At 37.3% G+C, this 24,241-nt stretch overlaps 1 protein-coding gene across 1 annotated transcript in view; it reads right to left on the bottom strand.

The window, feature by feature from the left end:
- The window catches only part of PBS2 (cysteine and histidine-rich domain-containing protein RAR1), an 81,298-nt gene extending 61,380 nt beyond the window's left edge, over nt 1–19,918 (bottom strand). The window contains exon 1 of the mRNA XM_089832137.1: nt 19,670–19,918. Within this exon, the coding sequence (XP_089688263.1) occupies nt 19,670–19,771 (102 nt within the window). The 5' untranslated portion in view covers nt 19,772–19,918. The remainder of the gene's footprint in view (nt 1–19,669) is intronic.
- Nucleotides 19,919–24,241: the final 4,323 nt, after the last annotated feature.

The following is a 24,241-nucleotide window of genomic DNA, read 5'->3' as shown; positions in this document are numbered from 1 at the left end:
TGTTGCTTATTGTTGTTTAGCATGTAATAGGAGATGTTATCTACTGTAGGATTATCTTATGCTTTACTACTAGCATGTTAGAATTCCTTATGCTTATATTGTTGCATGTTTTAGTAGTGACATCCCTATTACGACAGTACTGACGATCTGGTCCGTGGCTTGTGATGTTACGCGCGGGGGATGGCTAGGACCCACGATGGTCTTATGATGCTATTGACGGTTGGGAGGAACCGCGCACTTATTTGGTTGTTTAGTTCTGAAATGTATTTTTGTTCATTGCGATGTTTATTTCAGTATGTGCTTTGCTTTTATGATTTAGATGGTTAGATGTTCCTCTTTCCTCGCTGTTAGTGCTCTCGAGTGTTCATTCCTCGATTTACGTGGATCTGGTACTCCCCGGTGTGGAGGTTTCCTTGTTTGTTTAGCTTTTTGTTTGCATTTTGTATTGCGCTGATTTGTTACCTCACGCGAAATTGTATTTTCCTCGCGCGAGATTGTTTCTTCCTCGCTCGAAAGAATACACTTCTCGCGCGAGAATGTAAATCCTCGCGCGGCGCGTAGGGAATCCTCGCGCGAGAATGTGAATCCTCGTGCGAAGCTCAGTAGTCCTTGCGCGAAGCGGTGAAAGATCTCGCGCAAAACTCGAGACCAGTTTTCTTTCTCGCGCGAGAAACAGGGGCTATCTAGGCTTGTCGGATGAAAGTTCAGAAGTTGGTTTTGGACACCCTCTTGGTTTTTACACCTTCCTAGTTCAGAACAGATTTCCTAGGGGTTTAAAATATATCGTTTAAGTATAAGGATTCCTTATACTTAAGATATATCTTAATATATGCGACAAATCGTTTGAGATAGGTTTCAGACCTCTCGGAGATAAGTTATGGATTCTAGGAAATTTCAAGGCTTCAGAAATCCAGACTTAGCCAATTTTCAGGCCTTCAGGATTTCAGGCTTAGCCAAATTTCAGAATTCTACATTTTACCCTAGCTTGGTGTTTTGTTGATGAGTGGTCATTTCTTGCGCCCTCATCTTGTTGTGGTGGTTGTTGGCTTTTGTTTGGGTGTGTCAGTTGGGTAGTTGCGTTCGGAGATTCGTTGGTTGCCGGGATTGTGCTGAAGTCTTCCGTTGCGATCTTTGTGATCCCTGTCTAATGTTGTCTTGTGCATTCATACTTGTAAAAAATATATATATATCTTGGCTTGATTTGAATCCTTGTTTCCAAGGATCTCCGGGTGGGGCATTACACCTTTACTGTTTTTGTTCAGAATGGTAAAGTTCTAAAGTGGACTGAAGGACCAAGGGCCTGGACAGCCTGGTTTTCTAGATCAATGGTGTAACATTCTGTATCTTTTTGTCTAGTTTTCTCTGTATATATTTTCATACATGGTGGAAGTGCTGTAACACATAAACTCTCAGTGTCTCCTGATATGGAGGATCATTTATGAGCTTGTAATAGCTGAACAATAGTTGACTGAGGTAGTCATACTACTGATGTTGATCCATTATACTTAATAGAAATATTTTTTAAACTTCAAATTATATATATCTCAACCTGGGGAACAAATTGGAATAAATGTGGTCAAAGAAAAAATAAGCAGATGAATTCCAAAGTCTACAAACACAAAAAAATGCGTAAGCTAGCAGGAATCAGAGAATTAAACCTGTGGCAAGAATGGCTATTGTCAGCATTGTGCAATACATGCCAGAGAAAACAAAGCAAGTCAGTGTGTAAATTGTAGTTCCTGATATTGGAAGAGAGAGAGAGAGATGACATTTGTATTGATGAGCTGCAGGGATATTGTATTCATTTTTTTCATGAAACATGATCACCTTCCCAGATCCACCTATTGCAGAGGAAAGCAGCCCATGTTTACGGGTATTCCAGTCAAACTTAAAGACAAAAAAGACAAAAATGTGGGTTTTGATAAATGCTGTGAAATTTGGTTAGGATTTGTCTGGGGTGAACCCACACTCTGCAACCCATGCCAGATCAATATGTAACACAAGACAGAACTGAATAAGGGGCCTGCGGAATACTAATGCACAGTGTAATTTATAAGCCAACAAAATTTCTGTATCTAATATCCCTTCATTCTAGGTAGCTTAAGCCAAAAATAGTAAATAAGATATTAACATAGGAGTTACCAAATAGATTTAAAAAATCAAGATTTCAGTACTTGAAAAAAGCCTTCATACAAAGAGACAACTCTAAACATGTTTCAACCTACACAAGACTTCTTATTTAATATTTATTAATGGAGTGAATTCCAAATTAAGTGTGATCAAAACTTTAAATGGGTTATTCAATAGAGGTTGCCATGTGAGATGATTTGAATTACCACAAACCTACTTTAGAAGATATAAATGCATGTGGAATAGTTATAATTACCCAAGGTCCAGTACATAAAATCTCATTCTCTCACATTCTTGGTACAAAGTACAACCTTGAAGTTTTCTTTTTTGATACCAACATATAGAATCTTTGGATTCTCTTTCTTCAAGTGCTCTAGAGAGAAAGTAGCAGATAAGAAACAAATCAAACAATTAAAAGATTAAATGTGAGAACATTCACCATGGCTAGTCCCAGAATGTGAATAAACATGAGAGCTACGTCATGGAATTTCCTCCATGACATCCATTATGCCTACTCACAGAGGGTGGAATGAGGGCTTTCACTTCAGACTTCTCCCAAAAAAGAATTAATCTCCACCATGCCTACTCGCAAAGGGTGGAACGAGGGCTTTCACTTCAGACTTCTCCCAAAAAAGAAGGCATCTCCACCATGCCTACACGCAAAGGGTAGAATGAGGGCTTTCACTTCAGACTTCTCCCAAAAAAGAAGGCATCTCCACCATGCCTACTTGCAATGGGTAGATCTACCATACCTAATCGCAGAGGGTGGAACAAGGGCTTTCGCCTCAAACTTCTCCAAGAAAAGAATGCATTATGAAGAGCTTGCACCTCAAGCTTCTTCTAGAGAAGAATGCATTATCGAGGGCTTGCACCTCAAAGTTCTCCAATAAAGAAGAATGCATTAACAAGGGATTGCACCTCAAATTTCTCCCACTTAGAGAACTCATTTACAAGGGATTGCACCTCAAACTTCTCCCTCACAAAGAACTCGTTAACAAGGGGTTGCACCATGAACTTCTCCCTCGTGAGAAGAACTTGTTAACAACACATAGAAGATCGTATGAACGTCGAGACCTCCTCTCAACAAGGGCAGCATTCCCATAGCTTTGATTAACACAATACCAGGAAATTGGCTCTTGTTTGCCCAACAATAAGCTTGTGCAGTCACGTTGCGCCACAAGCTTGTTGATCCTTTGCAAAGGACTTGGCATTCTACATCTACTACTCAAGCTCCCTTTAAATCTGATTTCCGTAACTAAATAGTCTCCCTCTAAATGTCATTTCTTCCTCTTTAAAGAAACTAATCACAATCACAATTTGTATAGGTTCTTTCTCTTTAATGAGGTTATGTGGTACCAATTCAATCTCATGGTTGCAAATAGTGTCCCCATGTTCATTTTGTTAGAAATAGAGAATACTAAGAGGGGGGGTGAATCAGTGTTCCACAAACTTTTGCCCAACTATGGATATTATTAACAATCTTTAAAGTTGCATATATGATCAAACTAAAAAGTAAATATAACCATACTGCAATGCAACTCATAACACCATCATTTGTTAACTAGAGAAACCCTAGCCAAGGAAAAAACTCGGTGGGGATGGTACCCCACAAAATGATCCACTAATCAAAAGTATCATGTGAAAGATATTGACCTTGTTAGGAGTCTATTACATTTGTATGATGTATTTGTCCTTGTTAAAAGAGTAGGCCTTGTTAGAAGCCTCAACCCTATAAAGAGTTGGTATTGCAATACAAATGGCAAGCTAAACCCACTGCCCAAACAAGCACATACAATGGTGTAACCTATATACAAAAGGTATAGATACAAAGACCTTTCTGACAATGCTGATATTTTCAAAAATTTATTTGAACTTTGTAGCTCTCTTCACAAAATTGATCATGCATATGTACTCTATTGTACTATCATAAAGTTTGCATCAATACTGATCATACAAGGTGCGCATTTAAACATTACATCATTACAATACAATGCCACACTTACTATAAACAAAAAATGTCTTCCTTTATACCAAACTGTTTAACCCGTCGGCCTTCAACAGCTTGCATGTTTCCCATAACTTTTTGCTAAGGATTAACATCTAGGATGTCATACCAACCTTGTTAAGTCATTGTCCATAGAGCGAATCTTCTTGAGCGCTTTTAACCACGTGGTCTATACATCCTGTACTACCTTCCCTCAACCACACTAAAGCAAAAACCTTGACTATTTATAGTTTTCCAGAAGAATACTTAAAGAGTTTTGTAAGTCCAAGTATCCAAAACATCACAACATGTTTTGCCTTCTTCATAGGAGGTATATGTTGCCATAAATGACAACTCTATATCATCCTCATACATCTTCTTAGCCAAATTGTGAACAATCTCCCCCTTTGGCACTGATGGCAGCAACATATGAGAAAATTGGCCAAGTTACAAAAACTTCAAAATTGCTTTGTGAAAATTTCAAAAGTATGGATCATCTTCAAAAATGTATATGTTGTGAGGTTCTCACATCATTGCCCCAAAATTTTGGGGACCCCCTTTTTTCTGGATTGCCTTGACAAATTTTTCAGAGTTGTCCAAAAAAATTTGATTTTGAAAATTTTACGCTTTGGACACCTTCGGGTCAAGGAGGGATGAGGTTGTATTTCTTTTTTCACCCGGTGTTAACTTGATTTCCCGGAACTTATAATTTTATCCTTAGGTCAAACAAATTTCAAAAACGGCATTTTTTTCGATGGTTAGAACAATACCCGGCAAGATAAATTTACAATTTTTTGGAGGACTTAGACGATTTTATTTTGAAAATTGGATGTAATTATATAATCTTTAGCATTTTCAAAATGATATTTTTTAGATTTAATTGCTTCAGAAAATTTTTTATTTTTTTGGTGAAGGAGAAAAAAAAATTGTGATAGTGAAAGTAAATTGGAAAGGTTGATTTTGGGATGCTAGAAAAATGGTTTTTTTTGGTAAAAATTTGAAATTGCATTGCAAAATCGAAAGTGGACTTATTTTGCATTAAATTGGTTAAAATTGCCTAGGAGATTTTAAAATATTTAAAGAGATTGGTGAATTAAAATTAAAAATTGATCTCAATCCGATTTTAATGATATTTTAATTACCAAAACGTCATTAAATGAAAAAAATTTAACATCTCCAAGGCTTTCTTAATTTTATTTTGCAATTTTTGGTCCTAACCGGCAATTAACTGTGCAAATTTCACTATAGGCAAAATTAATTTTGCCTTGGCATTTAAATTAGGACCATTAATGAGACACTAATTTAATTATTTTCTCCTATAGGTGCTAGTCAGCCAGCTTGGAGGAGTGAAGGGAAAATGGTATAAAAGGGCTCCTCCCTCTCCCATCTTCTCATTCTATCACAGCCTCCTTCTCTTTGGCGATTTTTTTCCTTGGAGCAGCCTTCATGCTTGACGATTTTCTCTTAAAGGAGCAGATTTTCTGTGCTTTGGCGATTTTGCAAGGGCAAATTTTGGTGCTTAGTGATTTTTGGGCAGATTTCAAGTGTTTGGCAATTTTTTCAAAAGAGAGCAGATCTGAATATTTTCTTCCTTGGCAATTTTTTTCCTCCAACTTGGGCTACGAATTCCTGCCCTAGACTATTTGTTGGAGCAGATTTGAACACTTTCCCCTTGTTTGGCGATTTTAAGGAGCCTGATTTTCTTGCAAAGGGCTGCGATTTTTTGCACTAGATCAGGGCGATTTTACTTGGAGAAGGAAACACATGATCAAAAGTCTGATTTTTGGCAAAGTGTGGGCAGTTTTCAAGAGATCAAAATTCTGATTTTGCAAGGAGGCTTGATTCTTTTTTTTTTTAAAGCTCTAATCCAAATTCAAAGAGAGCCCTGCTATTGGTAAGGTAAAATTAAAGTAAAATTCAATTCATTTTAGAACTGAAGATTGGTTCAAAGGTAGAATTTACACCTTGTTCTTGCCTGGTTTCGTTTCCCTTATGTTCTTCTTGCATTCATCATCCACCACTTCATCATCCCATCCATAGGTTGAAGTTTGGAGAGATAAGTGTAGATTTCATGATAGGACACTTGGCGAGGCAGAAATAAGCTAGATCACCCTAGGAATGAAGTTGGAAGATATAAGTGTAGTCCATCCTAAGGTAACAAAGAGGTAGAAATAAGTGGTAGTCCCACCTCTAGGTTGAAGATTGGAGATTGATAAGTGTAGTGATAGGACTTGGCGAGACAGAAATAAGTTAGAATCCATCGATAGAAAGAAAGTTGGAGATCGATAAGGGTAGTCCATATCACTTAGAACGAAGGGGCAGAAATAAGTGTTTAGGATGGTAGATGTTAGTGCAAGCAAAAACCCCAAGGGAACGAACACCAAAAAAGACAAGGAAGACATGATGCCTAAGACCACCTTCTTCTCGAAAGTGAGGCGAATAAGTGATACCAATATCGGCATAGTAAACATGATACAGCTAAAGGATAGACTGAAGGAAGAACAATCCCCCATGGCAAAGAAGATTTACAAAAGCCGAATTGTACACACGACAGCCTTCCCTCCTACTTTGCCTTGTCCAAAATTGGTAATGGAATGTGCATCCCGATTTGATTTGGTTAGTAAATACATTATTTTTTATGAAGGAAAGAGGGTGTTAGCCAACATTGGCAGAGAAGTGATCGAAGAAGCATTCAATATCCCCCAGTACAAAAACATGACAGTGGTAATGATGGATCAGGCGGCTAAGTTATTCCAAGATAACCAAGAGGCTTATTTCGTTCATCTAAAGCAAGATTGGCTACACGAAGGCAAGAAGGGAGTCACCAGATCATCAAGGCTCACCGTATCAAATTTCAAATCAGAGTATGGCGATCTCATTGTGCTTCTCAACCGGATCATGGCCCTAGCTCAAAGTATGCAATTCGAAAACTAGATGTACTTCTTTATTGATGAAATTGAAAAAGGAAAAAGAAGATTTGATTAGGCTAGCATCATAAGCGTGAATCTAGAATTGCAACTTAGGACCGTATAAAATCAAATACAATTCTATATGGCGTCTTATCTGTTCTATCTGATTGCGAGATTGTACAAAAATCCTAGACTTAAGGCCTTAGGAGTAATTGGCAATGGGCCGAGGCAATGTTTGGTGCATGAATGCTATCCACAGCTTCATTTGCACAACAACAAGGACTATAAGATGTTTTTGACGCCTTTGCCATGAAGACAGTAAGGTTATTACAAGGGACACGAGCTAAGAGGCTTTCATCAGAGGCAGAAGCAAAAGTCAAGAAGTATGGGAGTTGGTTCATCGAATTTCCACAATTCACTTATATTAGAGTAGCAGGAAGCACAGTATGTCCCAAGAGACTCTCAAGGTACCCACTCGACAAGGTGGTTTTGATGGAATTGGCTAGGCAACTTGAGCATTATGGCAGAATGACGAAACTCAAAGGTGAGACAAGTATTACCTTCTCATTTGGAATTGGCAATGATAGTTGCCCCAATCTTGTTGCCTTTGCAGCTGCGGAGAAAGAATTGGAATGGTATCATCTAGCATGGTATAGAGCAAGGCAAGGATTTGATCCTAATGGTCTCATCAAGGCATCTCACAGAGATACATTTAAACATATTCCTACTATAGAGGATTTCTGGGCCAATGCACAAGATGACTTTCATGTGAGAAAGCTAGCTTTTTCAAGATTGTCAGTAAACATGATGAGGCCAATCAGATGGAGAGGCCTTCATATTCCCGATCAACTAGAGGATGATGAAAATGTGTTGAGAGAAGATTATAATACAGTGGAGGGAACAGAGTTGAATCCAATGGATTGGAATGATCATTAGGATCCTTCCTTAGAGGCAGTTACAAGGGCAGTTAATTTGCACACCGAGTTGTGGTACAATGGGAAATTGAAAAAATTACAAAGTCAAAAGGTACAACTTATGAAAAAATGAAACCAAAGGAAGGTCCAACAGAATCAGTCGGACAGAAAGGTGAAGGAAGTAGCCAACAGCAAGGAACAGTTAGAAGCAAGAAGAGGGGTTTGGAAGTTGAAAAGGGTAAAGAACATCAAGAACCCCCAGCAAAGAGACAGAATGCAGCGCCATCAAGGGAAAGCATAATTGAGGCTAGAGGTCGAGAAGATAATACAAGTGGACAAGGGGCCGCAGTAGAGGTGAGCTCTGATTCAAAATCAAGTCGTTACAGTGACAGCACCAAGTACTCCCCCCTCTTAGAGAATCAACGTAGAGATGACATGGTAGTTACAATTGATATTGAGGAAGTAAGCCAGGTGCCCGAGGCCGTTGGTGATGATCGGCTAATCGAACCAAATCCAGATTTGGGGAGATGCACTGCACCACTATGGTTAAGGCAAATGGTTATGCCGTGAGGGGAGGTAGTGACTGTCCAAACAGTTGAAGACATCCAAGGATTAGTAGAAAAGGGTGATAGCGAGAACCAAAAAAAAAATTGTAGGAATGGTGTCAAAGGTAATTAGGAGCGATAGTGATGGTCACCGAAAGGTTCAGATTGCTATACCAACGGTTAACAAGGCATTGGATGAAATTGTAGCTCAAGATTATAAGATAGTTGAGCATAACTTGGGAAGAATCACGTATGACATGGAATGTGAGGAGATCCAAGAAGGCATCGTTTCAATCAGAAAAAGGTTGAGGAAGGCAAATGAAAGGATTGTAAAGTTGGAGGCCGAGAACAAGTATTGGAGAGATTGCCAGCCTATCCAACTGTTGCACCAAGCAGCCCTTCCTCAAGACAGTGGGAGCAACACAGAAGAGATATCGGCTCAACTGCCTGAAGTCAAGGATTGGATCCATGATACAATTTAAGATGGGTGAAATTTCTTGCCTTCCTTTGTCTCGACATTCAGGTCATTAGTGGCTATTAGAGATAAATTCAAAACATTTGAGGGTGAGTGGAAGGATTTCCTTCCAATCAAGGACTTAGCCATTCCCAGGCTACAGGCATTCATTGAGCTACCGGAGAAATATTTGGAAAGAGCCAAGTTGGTAGATGAAGGAGGATTGAGTACGGTGGAGTCTTGGTTTGTTGCCTTCACTATCAGATTGAGAATACTTGAAGAAATGAAGAATGAGATTGCACAGCACAGCCTAGGCATTGACACTTCCATTTCAACCATGATGAGCGGCGTTGGGACGGCACTTGATTTTGAAGATATCAAAGAGGAGAACATCAATGAGATAGAATTTGGATCGAGATTGGATGACTTGGGGAAGGTTGCCATCAAGAAGAAACATTTGGGCACCCTTGCCTCCCTCAATGCCTTCATCGGATATGTGAAAGAATATGAGAAAGATCATGAGAAGACATTACAAGCAACAAGCAACATGATGAATTCAGTTGAGCTCAAAATGAAGCATACACCTTGCCCACCCATGAAGGAAGTCAACAACATGCTAGCCAAGTTCATCTCTTTGGCTAAAACAATGAAAGATAAGGGTAGAACTATATTAGAAGATCATTTGATGTAAGCCCAAATGGCAAATTCTCTTTCTTCTTGGGTAGGATAGGTGTCTAATTCTGATTGGATACCATTTTGGTGCCTTCTCATTGGTTGCCACTTTTCCTTTTTTTCATTGGTCCATTGATGAGGTGGCGTCTTCTCATTGGCCGATGGGGTGGCAACCCTGATTAGGGTTTCTAGGATCCAATCTAGATCGTTGGTTTTGCCTCTTTATCTCTACCTCGGTTGTAAATTTTGGCTTCTATATAAGGCCATTTGCTCTCATTTGTAAAGGGTTGAAGAAAATTGTTGCTCAAGATAATGCCAAAATCACTTTTCTTTCTCATTGTTGTGACTTGCATGGTGATTAACAACATTTGGTGTTGTTGCATGGTTACTACTTCCAATAGTTAGAATAAGATTTTCTTTGAAGTTGCTAAAGTAGATTTCATTTCAAGACAGTTGTTAAGTAGATAGAAAAGTAGATGGATAGTTGCATGGTTGTATTAGTGGATGTTTGATAGGAAACTATAACTCGGCCACTAGCATCCTAGCGGCTTGTTGGGAAGCCTTGTGTGGTAAACTAGTTCCTTTCGCTTGAATCATTGCATCTATGGAGGTAGAGCCGCTGGTAAACTTTCGTTAGATTCGATCCCCGTCCATTCGCTGATCTTTCCATTCATAGGAGTAGGAGAAGAATAGCGAATAGTTGAGTAGTCGAATTTCATTCTAGAAAGTTAGGAAGGTAAAAGTCATTAGAAGCATTATTGCCTCCTCCTCACGCAATCAACATTATCTGGCACTACACCCACCGTCACCATCACCGTCTCCATCAACATCATCTGGAACTCATACAAACCATCGTCACCACCATCCCACCAAAAGTCCAAGTTGTCCTCAAATAAATAGTGTAAGGCCGCCTACGTGATTACCAGCAAATCACATCAATATACTAAGTTAGTATCCACAGGTATAAGGAACATTGGAATTTTTCTTATGTCTTCATGAGTATTAACTTTTGAAGAGAGGAATTGAGGATTTGATATTCCATATCAGGCGTTCAATTGCTATATGTTATGTAGTGGTACAAAACTGACATCAACAGTATACCATCTTATACTATACTTTATCTTACTTATAACTCCTTATACATAGCAATTTTCCTATCCAATACTCTTCCCCTTTGACATCAATGGCAAAGGTAAGTCAAAATCAATATACATATTAAATTCTGTTACCTTCCTTCATGTTGGCTGTATATTTATTAGTGTCATGCACTCTCCAAAGCTCAGCTTTAGGCTAGTGAACTCTTTCTCCCATTTATCCTTCATTGCCTCAAATACATTGATCAATGCACATAAGCCATATGATGCTAACTCAATTGTATTGAGATTAGAATATATCAGTCTGCCATAAGACTATTTTGCATTTGTGCATTCTTTTAGCTGCCTCTATACATGATCAATTTTCAACGTAAGGTGTTCCCTTAACAGTGAATATTTCTTCATTGTTATCTCCTTTGTAACTCAAGTAGCCATATCTCATCATGAACATTGTTGATTCTTGCTTCCAAGTCTGTGATCTATACATTTGGGTTTTTCGGTTCATCCACAATGCCTTTTAATTATGTCTTCAGAAGATCTCTTTCTAAATGCCTTTGGTGAAGTCAAATGATAGAGCACATTCACCATATAAGTCCTTGCCTTCTTGCAGGTATCTCCTCAATTCCTTGATACAAGTATCAAGAACTGATAGATCATTGGTGATATCGTTGCAGACTGTGCTGAATATATTTGCATTATGAGTGGTTTGGGCTTTTACTATTGCAACTTCCACTAATGTAGAGAACTTCTTATCAAATTATTCCATAGTTTTCTCCGCTCTCTTTTCTATATCAGACTTTTTGATCTAAATCTGAAAGGTATTCTGCATTTTCTCAGTCATTTTCTCAAGTGTGCTCAATGCACTCTTAATCATTTTAGCAGATTCTTTTGTTATCTTTCCAATTGAAAATGTTGTCAATTGGAGATACTTTTGAATATCCATGTTACCATCAAACATTTTGGTAAACATCTTTGGCAATCTTGTAATAAGTGCTTCAAGAGGTGATCTTGAAGTACTTGCCGATGGAGTCTCTGTTGCCTTAGCAAGTGTATGAACAGCTGCTATATGTCTCTCCTCTGAAGTAGGCCTTTATTCTTCTTGTGGCTGTGATGGTTGGGTCTCCATCTTGATTATTCGTGTCTCACTCTATCTTTCTTTTCTTCTTCTCTATCTGTCTTCTTTAAAGAAATGTTTTCTTATGTGGCCTCTTCACTATGTTTGACCAATGTGGTGAGTAAACAAATTTCGCGCTCCCATAAGTAGGTATCAATAACATCTCTCTTGGTGAATCCTATCTGCACACAACTGTAGAGTTATGTTGACTCACTTTATTATCTTCTTAATCAAAGTTAGGGTAATCCACTATATTACCTATGACCAAATTGCCAACTTCATACTCTTGCTGACTTGCAAAGGGATCTTCTATATTGCTAGCAAAGGGGTCTTTACTAGTATATATTATAATTGTAGCTCCCCCTATCATCATATTGTCATCTTGCACATTAGGTGCATCCTTAGTATCCATCACTGTATTATCTTGTGGCTCTTCTTCTGTTGTTGTAGCTGGTATAGATGTAGGTTTTGTCATCACTTTCACAACTACCAATTCAGTTTCCTTGGTCACAAGCTCATGCTCTCCTCTCATTATCCATATTGATTTCTTCGTATTGCTCAATAATGGTTCCATCTTCTTCAAGATTGCTTTTATTTCATCATTATTTTTATATCACAAAGCTTTTTGATAGCTTGTTCTCTGGTTTTCTTATCTTGTTCCTTGGTTCTGGCCTTCTTTTCTACCAATTTGTTATATAGCTCTTCTAGTATGTTCCCATAAATGTCAACAAAGAGTTGCTTGAAGTCTATCATACATCTTATGACTGCATTCTCTAATCGTCTATTTTGCAAGGGGTCATACAAGTCATAATACTTGTTTATTTGTGTAAGGTTTCCATCCTTCATTATCATCTAATTCATTCTACCAATCTTTCGTTTCCAGCTTTTTCTTTTCCTTTCACTGCTTTCTACTTGTTGTGGCTGCGTCTACGGATTGGCTAATGGTTCAACTAATGGTGTGATTTGCCCTCTCATCTTCTTAGGTGGTGTCACATGCTTTTCTGGCTCTACAATTTTCCTTCCAACATACGTCATCAAAACTTTAGGCTTATTCTTGGGTCCTGGACCAGTAGTCATTTCTTTTATTCTTTTAGATCTCTTGGGTGTCACTTCTTCCTTTTTCTCCTCCTCTTGCTTGAATGGAGCTAAAATCACTGATGGTGAGGTCCTTGTAGACCTTTTAGAGATTGCAAGGGTGCTCTTCTCACTGATAACTGTCACGTCTTCGTCTTTTGCAAACTGAGCTTCTGCCACTAATGAAATAGCACTTATAGGTGTAGGTGTTGCAGAAGTAGGTGTTGTTGTTGGTGGTGAACCAGGTGCTACTGACAATTGTTGAACTAGAAAGATATTACTTTGATCGACTGCCTTCATCTCAACTGTTGTTTGCTTAGCCTCAACATATTCTTCCTTTGTCATGCCAATGTCTTAAAGCACTTTCTTCACAACATTCTCTACCTTCTTCTTGGTTGCTTTAGATATTTGTGTTTGTTGTGCTTGTTCTAATCTCTCTTCTGCAGTCCCGCATTTGTCACTGTCCTCATCAACATCTGCCTCCAAAATTTCTTTAACATACTCATGTATTTCTGTTTTAGTAACCTCATAACCCAAGGGATCAACAAACATGACTCTTGAAACAACTGCCTCTATATAGGTCTTGTCATTTTCTACCATAAAACATATATGCTTGTTATACTCATGTATTTTTGTCTCAGCAACCTGTTATACCTTGTTGTATGTCCCAAATTGTTGTAACAATCTTTAAACTTGCATATATGATCAAACTGAAGAGTAAACATAACCATAACACAATGCAACTCATAACACCATTATTTGTTAACTAGGGAAACCCTATCCAAGGGAAAACCCTGGTGATGATGGAACTCACATAATGATCCACTAATCAAAAGTATCTTGTAAAAGATATTGACCTTGTTAGGAGTCTATTACATCTATATAGTGTATCTGTCCTTGTTAGAGGACTAGGCCTTGTTAGAAGCCTCAACCCTGTTAAGAGTTGGTATTGCAATACAAATAGCAAGTTGAGCCCACTGCCCAAACATGCATATACAATGGTATAATCTGTATACAAAAGGTATAGATACAAAAGCCTATCCGACAATGCTAATATCTTCAATATCTTATTTGTCCTTTATAGCTCTCTTCACAAAACTGATCATGCATCCATACTATATCATACTATCATCAAGTTTGCATCAATACTGATCATACAAAGTGTGCATTTAAACGTTACATCATTACAATACAATGTCACACTTATTACAAACAAAAAGTGTCTTCCTTTATACCAAACTGCTTAACATGTTGGCCTTCAATAGCTTGCACGTTTCCCAAAACTTGAAATAACTTTTTGCTAAGTGAGGGTTAAAATCTAGGATGTCGTCCCAACCTTGTTAAGTACCAAAACAATCCCTTAACCAAAATGCCTTTACTCTGTCATCTGCTCTATTCTGCCTGTCATAACCTATACTTGGCAAAATGTCCATATCTTTCTCTGTAGAGCCAATCTTCTTGAGCGCTTTTAACCACGTGGTCTATACATCATGTACCACCTTTCCTCAACCGCGCATAATCTCAACTGCTTCCAGTAAACTGCACTAAAGCAAAAACCTTGACTGTTTACAGATTTCTAGGATAATACTTAGACAATTTTCTAAGTCCAAGTATCCAAAACATCACAACATGTTTTGCCTTCTTTATAGTAGGTATGTGTTGCCATAAATGACAACTTTATATCATCCTCTTAGCCAAATTGCCAACACATTTCTATAGCCTGCATGACTTTGCATGTTATCTCCCGTCACCTTGTTGCTTCTTGATCCATCCTAGAAGGATCTTTAGAGAGATTAACAAGAGTTCATAGAATCAAACTAATCATGAACAGAAATATACATATTAATGCTAAGAGCATACACTATTCCGAATGTTATAACATGAATTAATAAAAAATACATAAAATTCGTGATCAATATTTATTTATAAAATACTTATCTCTTTATTGCCTAAATTTTCTCACAATCCACCAAATATCTTTCGCCGTCACAAAATTCTAGTGCATGGAGAGAGTGAAAAATTTGAACACCAACACATCCTCCAACGCTCTTCAACAACACTCTTATAGGAATCCCTTATTTCTTGCATCTCTTAAATTCTGATTAATTGAGGATCTTTTGTTGAAATTGTAGCATCAGTCGGATATATTATCAGACTATGACTCAAGATGTGTTTAACAAACTAATATATGAATGCATATATATACATGTAGATCTACATATATATATATATATACAAACATACATTACTCTGATCGACTGTCATATTGATTTGATCCGGTTTTGATCAATAATAATGTGCTGCTGATAATCCATTCATATCTCAGATTGCATGATGTCTGAATATCCATAATGCCTGATCATGTTGATGTTCAGACTACCATCACCAGCGGCAATCAGATGTAAATCGGGATCACCGATTGGGATCAGTATTACATGTCTTGATATTGCCGATTAGAGCAAATGAATATGTTAATATTGTATTGGTTAAAGACACAATTAGTTAAGGATCATTCATTGTATAGACATGACCCTACGAGCCCAAAGGGCACGTATAATTATGTCTTTACAATCAGACATGACTCCTCCCAATACTATATAAGTTAAAAGAGAAGATCAATGGAAAGCATCAATGCAACACATGTTATTACCTTCGGTCTGATATATCTGCATTCACCTGTTACATATAATAAAGATCAGTATCATTTACTTGAAGTTTCAGAACAACACTATTTGATTGAAGACTCATAATCAAAGTCAACATCGAGATCAGAAAAACATTATATACACACACACACACACACACACACACACACACACATATATATATATATCTGCAATTGATTATAAAAGAAGATTTCATAAGCATCTGAATTCACAGTAAATAAACTCTACCTCAGATCCAAGTTCCTTTAACATCTTTACTAGACCCGCTCTAATACCATGCTGATTTTATGGCAGTGCTTGTTAATCACAGGCAAACCATCAAATTTGTTGTCTTCCCAACCATACATAATTAGCTCTCATCGTCACCCCTGAGCACTCTACATATCCTGTACATCGCAGAATTAATTTTCAATTGGTGCAAGAATGGCCTGCATATATATGAATGAACGCATCTTGATAGACCTCCAATAGGCCTTGTAGTTTTGGCGCCAAGAATAGGATAAGACCTATTTATTACAAGTTACATTCATATAGGCCTTAACCAATTATATAATCGCAAGTTACGTGAATCACCCTAATAGGGTCAGACCCAATTAATGATTGAAATGACAAAGTTCATTAGCAAGATGGCTAAAGCCGACAAGTCAATTAGCCATTAGGTGTACTAAGTTGGACCTAGAAGGGATCCAACCTAGCTACACATCAACACAAGCCACTTATACTGCCTTGGGAATTTTATTAGTTATTAGTTGAAAATTTAGAATTATTTTTATCATATGAGGATAACTTATATGTGACATATAATCCTCTTATGGTGTACATTAACCTAACACCTTATGGACATGTCTCACACCACAATGTTTTGTACACTATCCCTCTTAGATTGTATGCTTCTTGCTAGAGGGATGCTTGTGATCCTTTCAAACACAGTATGCATTGTGAAGGCACTTTTTTCTAAAAGGGTTAAAAATTGTAATGTCCCCTGTTTAACCAGTTTGGATATATGTTGTCGTTAGCCTACTTCTATGTGGTCCCGGGGGCTAACAAGGACATGGACGGGATCTTGTGGTGTTTTGGCCTAGTCGATTTTGTTCTGGGGCCAACTAAGTTCGTTTGGAGGCATTTACAATGTGACTTACTATTTTTAGTAAGTCAGCCAGGCTAGCCGGATGATAATTTTGATGATGGGGTTGGATGTGTTTTTCTTAGCTCTTTCTAACGAGCTATCATTTGTGGTGTTTCGAGATCATTTGCTATGGAATTTTAATGCCGGAAGTTATTTAATAAAGTAACTTCAATTAAATTAATATTATAAGGTTACTTTATTATATTTTGTATTTTAAAGTGATAAATGGAAACAATATATTAAAATGCAAATATGAGATTTAATCCCACATTGCTTGTGGAGTGGGGGTCGACCCTCTAAGAGGACTTTATATACAGCCATGAATGGGGTGTGGAGATATGAAGAGATTGATGAATTCAAGCTTAGTTTGGTTGGTTTGGTTGCTGGCTTTTGGAGACGAAATCCTCCATTGGTGACAATCCTTTCGCTCTTGGAAGACAGAGTCAAGGGATTTAAGATCTATTAGCTTCATACTGTGTGCATTCAGCTTCAATTTTTCAGCTACAGGTAAGATTGAAATTGTTCCATTTCCAAAGGCATATCATTGCAGACATTGAACAGCATGGACAGCAGATTTGGAGGTGAGATTTGGAGCAGGTTTGTGGGTACACAGTGCTGCTACAGTGCATGTGAATAGTGCGCATGAACAATCCTCATTCTGTGTACTTGGAGGTCATATTTCATACCCTAACCGAGCAGCTATTAGATGGGTTGCTAAACTGGACATCCATCCTCAAATTTCGAACAGCAGCGATCATATTATTTCCAGGTTCTTCTACACCCGATTATAATAGTTCAATGAATGTATAGGTGTCATAATTATAAAGAGTTTTGCATATTCAGTCACTGTGTAACAGTCTTTGCACTACAAACTCAGTCACTTTGGTACACAGCTATATGAAGTTTGTATATCTTGAATAGAGGAATAAGTGTACGGAACATTTACGATCAGTCCATAAGAACTCTTTACATTGCATATTTGTAGTAGTGTTCAAGTGCCAAGATATTTGTCCTTGCTATTCTTCAGATCATATGGTCATTGTTTGGCAGAGAAGTATTATAACATCTGAACAAGAACTCAGAAATTATAAATCAGACTTTGCACACCAACTGTTTGACAAAATGTTGTTGAATCAAAACTAAAAATTTCAAGGTAGAATTAGTAGGGTATGTTACAAAAATACACAAATGGAACAGACAAGAGAAACATGTCAAATATAACCCAATTGGTAGATGATGCAAGTTTCCAGAATAATAAGAAAATGCTAGTAGCTGCTTAGACCAGAATTTAAGAATTATGGAACAAATGCACAAAGATAAGCATGAATTTTAAATGTCAAGTTTAAATGAATACTATCATACATCAAAATACTCTAAAGAACAAGTGTGCCTTTAAAATAAACTTAGCTCATACAAGACAGGTCAAGAGCTCTTAAATTTATCCTTAAATTGAAATTTATAAGAGTCAACCAAAAAGTTCAGATACCAAAATGCCCCCAAAAGATAAGCATTAAATTGTGCATTGGTCTATTTTGTTGGAATCGCCAAGAAGAGATATTAGAATGTCTTCAGAAGTGAGCATAGAGATACAGTGACATTGTTTGGAAAATTCAATAATGGAAAGACAGAAACTTTCTAATAAATAAAAAATTTAAAAGGATGATGAGTGCACTTGAACCATCGTGACAGGGTGCCCTTCTTATCTCTGTTCTCTCCACGCATGAACACACACTGGTATAACATCTCCTCTTGTTTATGTAAATACCAGTTTACATTCTACATGTTGTTTTTTCTTTGACAAATTAATAAAAGCTTCATACTTGTCTGTCAAAGACTACACTTCACTGATAAGTTTAATGGAGGTCAGACTTTAATAAGACTTCATGCAGTCTACCAGAACAGTAATACATCTAAATAAAAATGAACGGGATGTATGCAAGTTCTTGGTGATTTTTTTGGTGAGGTCAGGGGGTAGATATCCTTCAGATCTTGTACCAAGCCGAAAGATGCATTCTATACCATTCAAGAGGACTATTTCCAATGAGCAAATATATTAGCACAATTCAATTCAATCCGTGTGGTTTAGTGGGTACGGGAGATGCCGTGATAAACATGTTGACTTAAGCATTCTTGAGAGCATATTCTAATTTAAATGGTTATAATATTCCGGATTTATTAGGCAAACAATGTGGTATGCTTGATAGAGCATCCAATGGTGACTGTGAGTTACAAGAATAATAGTATTACCAATGCTGATAATGCCATTAACAATAATTCAAGCAAATGCACCTTTAAAGACCACGGTGCATAGCAGCCAGTCATTGCAGGGTAGTATTTCTCCAAATGAGACCGCTTGGTGCACCCGACTGTGCTTAAATGACGGGGCATGTACCCTTTTCCCCTGGGTACACTTAATTCTCCCCAACAATCCCAAGTTTTTCAACCAAAACAGAATGTCAAGAAATGCATAAGTTCAAATTTCGAGAGACAGATTTTTCGAGGCCCGCCAGCGACATGAAATTCCTTATGACAATAAACAAAAGGTTCTGGAGTCCTCAAATTGCATTAAGGTTTTCTATACTGACTTCTAGATTTATACTTCAGCAACTCTCACTCAAAATTGAACTGTAAGTTTATCACCCTCGAGCATCACTAACAAGCAGTGATAGTCAAGAGCAATCCCTAACAGGAATGTTGCCGAAAAGCTTCCATCAATTGTGAACTTCATTTAATACATATCTAAAAAAGATAGATGGTAGCCAGTATGTTTGTAAGCCTGAACAAAGTTCTAAACGAATGAGGCAAAGAAAATCCAAAGGGTAATGCCACATCTTTAACCCTAATTCACAACTCCCAGATTTGTGAAGCTGAACAAAAAAAACATGTCTTTGATGCAAGTGAAAATTGACAATCCTCATAAAAATTGAACATTCACAGGTTTTAGACATTCTTGCAGAAACTGAGGAAGGTTTTTACGGAAGACTTACTCCATCGTGATATTGGCAGGATTCCTCTGCATTGTCGTCCTCTGTAAAAAATGCATTGCAACCTATTCGCTGGCAACGAGTCCTCGGCGCCTCCGTGGCCATGTAACAGCAAAGAAAATTGCAGTTCCTCTTCAATGACAGAAGACGTAGGAAGCCGGGTAGATTTTTAAACCGCAAATACCCGTTTGAAAAAGCAAAATGTTTGGCTTGTACTGCGTGGAGGTCAACCTGCAAGGGCGAACAAATGCTTGTACCTCACTTTTTGCGTGAAATTCCATTCTTGTATCTAGCAGCTTCTTCCTATTGTTCTTTCCAGGTGTCTGAAGAATTTACGATTATTCATAATTTAATTCTCGAGTTATTAATTTTAGTGTTGTCCGAGTTGCCTCTTAATGGGCTTGCAAGGGTTGATTCTAACCGAAGTAGAGAAAAGTGTAGTTGGCAACTACTAGAGGAAGGATGGATCAAAATAAATTTCGGTGGGGCTGCTCGAGGAAACCTATGTAAATCTGGATGTGGATGTATAGCACAAGACTATAGGGAAATTCCTTAGTGGCAAAACACTTAAGGGATGGCACAAATAATGTCGCAGAATGCAAAGCAATCAAGGAGGCTTTAGTTTTAGGAGTAAAGCTTGGTATCCATAGAGTGCATTTGGAAGGAGATTCAGAGATTATTATCTATGGAATCAAGAAAGAGAAGATGGAGTTTTGGCACCTCGATAAACACATTAGTCAGATTAAGTGCATGTTGGCAGAGTTTGAACACCTCGGGATAACCCACATCTATAGGGAGGCAAATAAGGTGGCGGATAAGTTGGTCAACTTGGGAGTGGATGCTTCAGTTCGAAACCAGAATGAAATTTTTGAAGACCTTAGGCATCTCAAATTGGAATAAGAACTATGGGCGATGGAGTGGCTTTTTTGAGTGTTTAAACTTCCCCATTGTGAGTGTACCTCTCAATCATGGATTTGAGCTCTCGAAAAGAGGGTCACTCGTGAAGGATTTATCCCTTGCATGTGACAGAGGATATGAAATTATTAAACATCACCTCTCAAAGTTTGGGCTTCCAAGTCCTTCGAGGGCAAGATTAAAGAAGGAAGGGGATTGTTTTCAACAGGGAACTTTGCTTGGAAATCAGAGATGGAGGCCAATTTCGCATTGGAATCAAACAACCAGCCCTAGTCGTATGAAGGGCGGATCACAGTGAGGAGATTGAAGAATATTTTCTTGTTTGATGACAAGGAATGTATGAGTGGCATCCATGAGATTTTCAGGCCAAAATACCTGGATACTTATTGGAGGAGAAGATCCAATTTGGACATTGTGTCTCTCTTTGTGGCTTTGGCTCTCACTTTGTTAGTTGGCAAAACAAAGGAAGAAGTCTGCAAGGTTGTGGCAACTTGCATGGACCTGCAATTGCTACTAGAGGTTGATGATGTAATTGACAAAGTCGTGTTGGGTGTTGGCTTGGGGATGGGGCAAGAATCGTAGAGGCTAATTGGGGGGGGTGTCTTCTGCATCTCCACAAGGGGTGCATTTGCCAAAAGTTACGAAAGGTTGGAGGAAGGTGGTAACTTTTTTGGAGGAAACGATCTCGGTCAAGGAAGAGAAGAGGAGGGGTTTCATTAAGACGACTCCTCGGAAGAGTGTGAGGATGTTAGGCGACTCATTGAGATATCAATTGGCAAGGGAAGGAAGGGGAGCTTCAAGGGAGACATCAGTGGCTGGAGCATGGATTGATGTGTCGCTGGAAGGGGAGGCGAGCACAATTTCAACTGGTTGGAAGTGCCCTCAAGGACCAAAGTGCAAGGGCATGCCACAGTCAATGGAGGATGACTGAGCAATTCCAAATTTCACCAAGGAGGACGCAATGAAATGGTTCAAGGAATCTTGAGCATCTAGTGGCTTTTTCTGGGGTCCAGTTTTGTCTAGTTGTTTATGTCCTCCATGGCAATTGAAAACTACTATGTTTGGCTCTAGTTTTTTTATGGGTGTTTATGCCCTTTGTAAATATTGACTATCAATGTCTATAGGGAAGGGAGGTTAGGAGGGCTTGTGTGTTTATGACCACTTTATACTATGGCATATCTTTATAAGCATTATCTCTATTTACTTAATACAAAAAACTTGTTACCAATCATAAATTTTATATATATATATATATATATATATATATATATATATATATATATATATATATATATATATATATATATATATATATATATATATATATATATATATATATATATATATATATATATATATATATATACATATATATACATATGTATATATGTATGTATACATATGTATATACATATGTATACATACATATATACATATGTATATATGTATATATACATATGTATATACATATATATATATATATATATACATATGTATATATATGTATATATATATATATAGATAGTGTTCAAGTCCTTGATAATCTACAAGATATATGTTTAAAGAAGATAAATGATAAAATAAAATAAAAGATATGATTATAGGATGGAAGAATTTTAATGGGATGTGGTTAAGCTCAAGACAGTGTGTTGTTGATCAAAATTCAAAAATTTGAAAATATAACAGATTTTGTTGAAATTTTTAACATTTGTTCTTCATGATTTGCATATATTGTGGTTGGAAAATAGCCAAAATATTTGAGAAAAATATATTGTATTTTTGTGAATTTGGTGGGGGGGGGGGGATTTGACTTTTTTTTGTAATTGGTGCATTTTGTCTAGAGCTTACCTAACGCCATTTTAATGAGCAATTTAAGAGATCAAGAAAAATCAATAAATGTGTATGTTGAATCTTCTCTATGTTGATTATTTTGTTGTGGATCTGAAGAGAGTTGTCATTATTTGTAATCTTGCCTCTTTTAAAAGTTCATTCAAATTGTTCACTTTTAAGTTGTATTCGTATTGGTTGTGGATATCATCATATGCTACACATTCTTTGATAAAATGTCATTCAGTTTCCATCACCCCTTTGTTACAAAACTTATAGGTGTTTTCCTCCCGCACCTTGATAGGTACTATCCATCTACCTATTTCACATCTCAAATGATGAGAGTTGGTCCTTGGTTGAGCAAGTAGAATTTTGGCATTTCCTTTAATTGTAGATTTTAAACATCATGCTCCAACTTGGGGTTAAATTCTTTGATGTAGTACATGTAATGCCCTGCCTAGAGATCCTTGGAAACAAGGATAAAACATAGGCTAACATTCTATTGTTTTGTAAAGCAAAAATGCATGTATACAACAACATAAAAATTGCAATGGAAGACATAATCAACCAAAGATCCTCAAACATTTCATTTCTTAAAAATTCAATTTTTTTTTAATCTAGGTGATTAATCAAGTAAGGTTCATTCCATTAGACATATTAACATTATATGTGATGTTCATTTGATGCCCAAAAACAAATTCCTACATGGTTAAACATATAAGTGCATTTACCAAACTATAATGTAAAAAGGATGAGACAACATTTCAACCAATCTTGAAAATGACCGACAAGTGACATGTTCCGATTTGGGGAGGTGTGACTCTCGAAAGGGTGTTCTAAACATCAAGTTGAATCATATGAAAAAGTCTAGAATTGCTCATTGTTTGAGATATGAGGTTTCTCCTTCAATGTAATACAATAAAACTCTAGAAGGTATGCAATAATATGGTGAAACTACATGTGATATAACTCCTTTGGTCATGTGATGCAACCTTGAATGATGTGAGATGAACTCTAGTATCGCACAATATAACTCTAAACCACAGGTGATAAAACTCAAATGTGTGTGATGAAACATTATCCAGTGTTTCTGACATAGTGCAAGGTAGGAGAATCCCCAAAGGAGATGTCCTACCCCCCAACAAATAACCACACAATGGAATATGACAAATAACACAAAGATTTAGATCCAAAACAATGTTAATTCTCATAATAGAATCATAAGATTTACATCCAACATGCTTGGTTGTAAGACCTTCCGAGTTCCAATAGCCAAATACATCAACAATTACAATAAGAGTTTTGCAAGACCTTGCAAGATCCAACTTCTAGCTAGTCCAGACCCACAATTTGGTAGAGAACTCCAAGAAGAATATGAACTTGTGCTCACAAGTCACCAAGCAACCTTCTTATATTCCAAGCCCACACTTAGCTACTAGCTCTTCCAAACTTTGCTCCTCTTAGCTACTGCATGATGATCTCCATGTTGAATCATCACTCTAGACTTCACAAGACCCCCTACTTATACTTATCCAAGCCACACGTTGGACTAGCAAGTTACATTAAATAAACACTCACACTAAATACACTCTCAAGCTACAAGTCAGCTTGTAATAGACATTAAATACATGAAATAAGTAAATACTTAAGACAAGCCCCAAGCTTATAATGCATAACTAACTCATATGACAACATAAGAGTCCACACCCTTAGGCATAGGTCAATGTGTCATCCAATGATCCAAATCCAAGAGTGCAAACATCAACTCCCTCATATCGAAGCTTGCAAATACAATCTCCTAGGTCTACTAGTAAATTAGGAACATGCTACCAA

The sequence above is a fragment of the Cupressus sempervirens genome, chromosome 1 (genome assembly GCF_028749045.1).
Source record: "Cupressus sempervirens isolate cs-2001-9-10 chromosome 1, ASM2874904v1, whole genome shotgun sequence".
Taxonomy (NCBI): Eukaryota; Viridiplantae; Streptophyta; class Pinopsida; order Cupressales; family Cupressaceae; genus Cupressus; species Cupressus sempervirens.
This window is presented reverse-complemented; position numbering and strand designations above follow the sequence as displayed.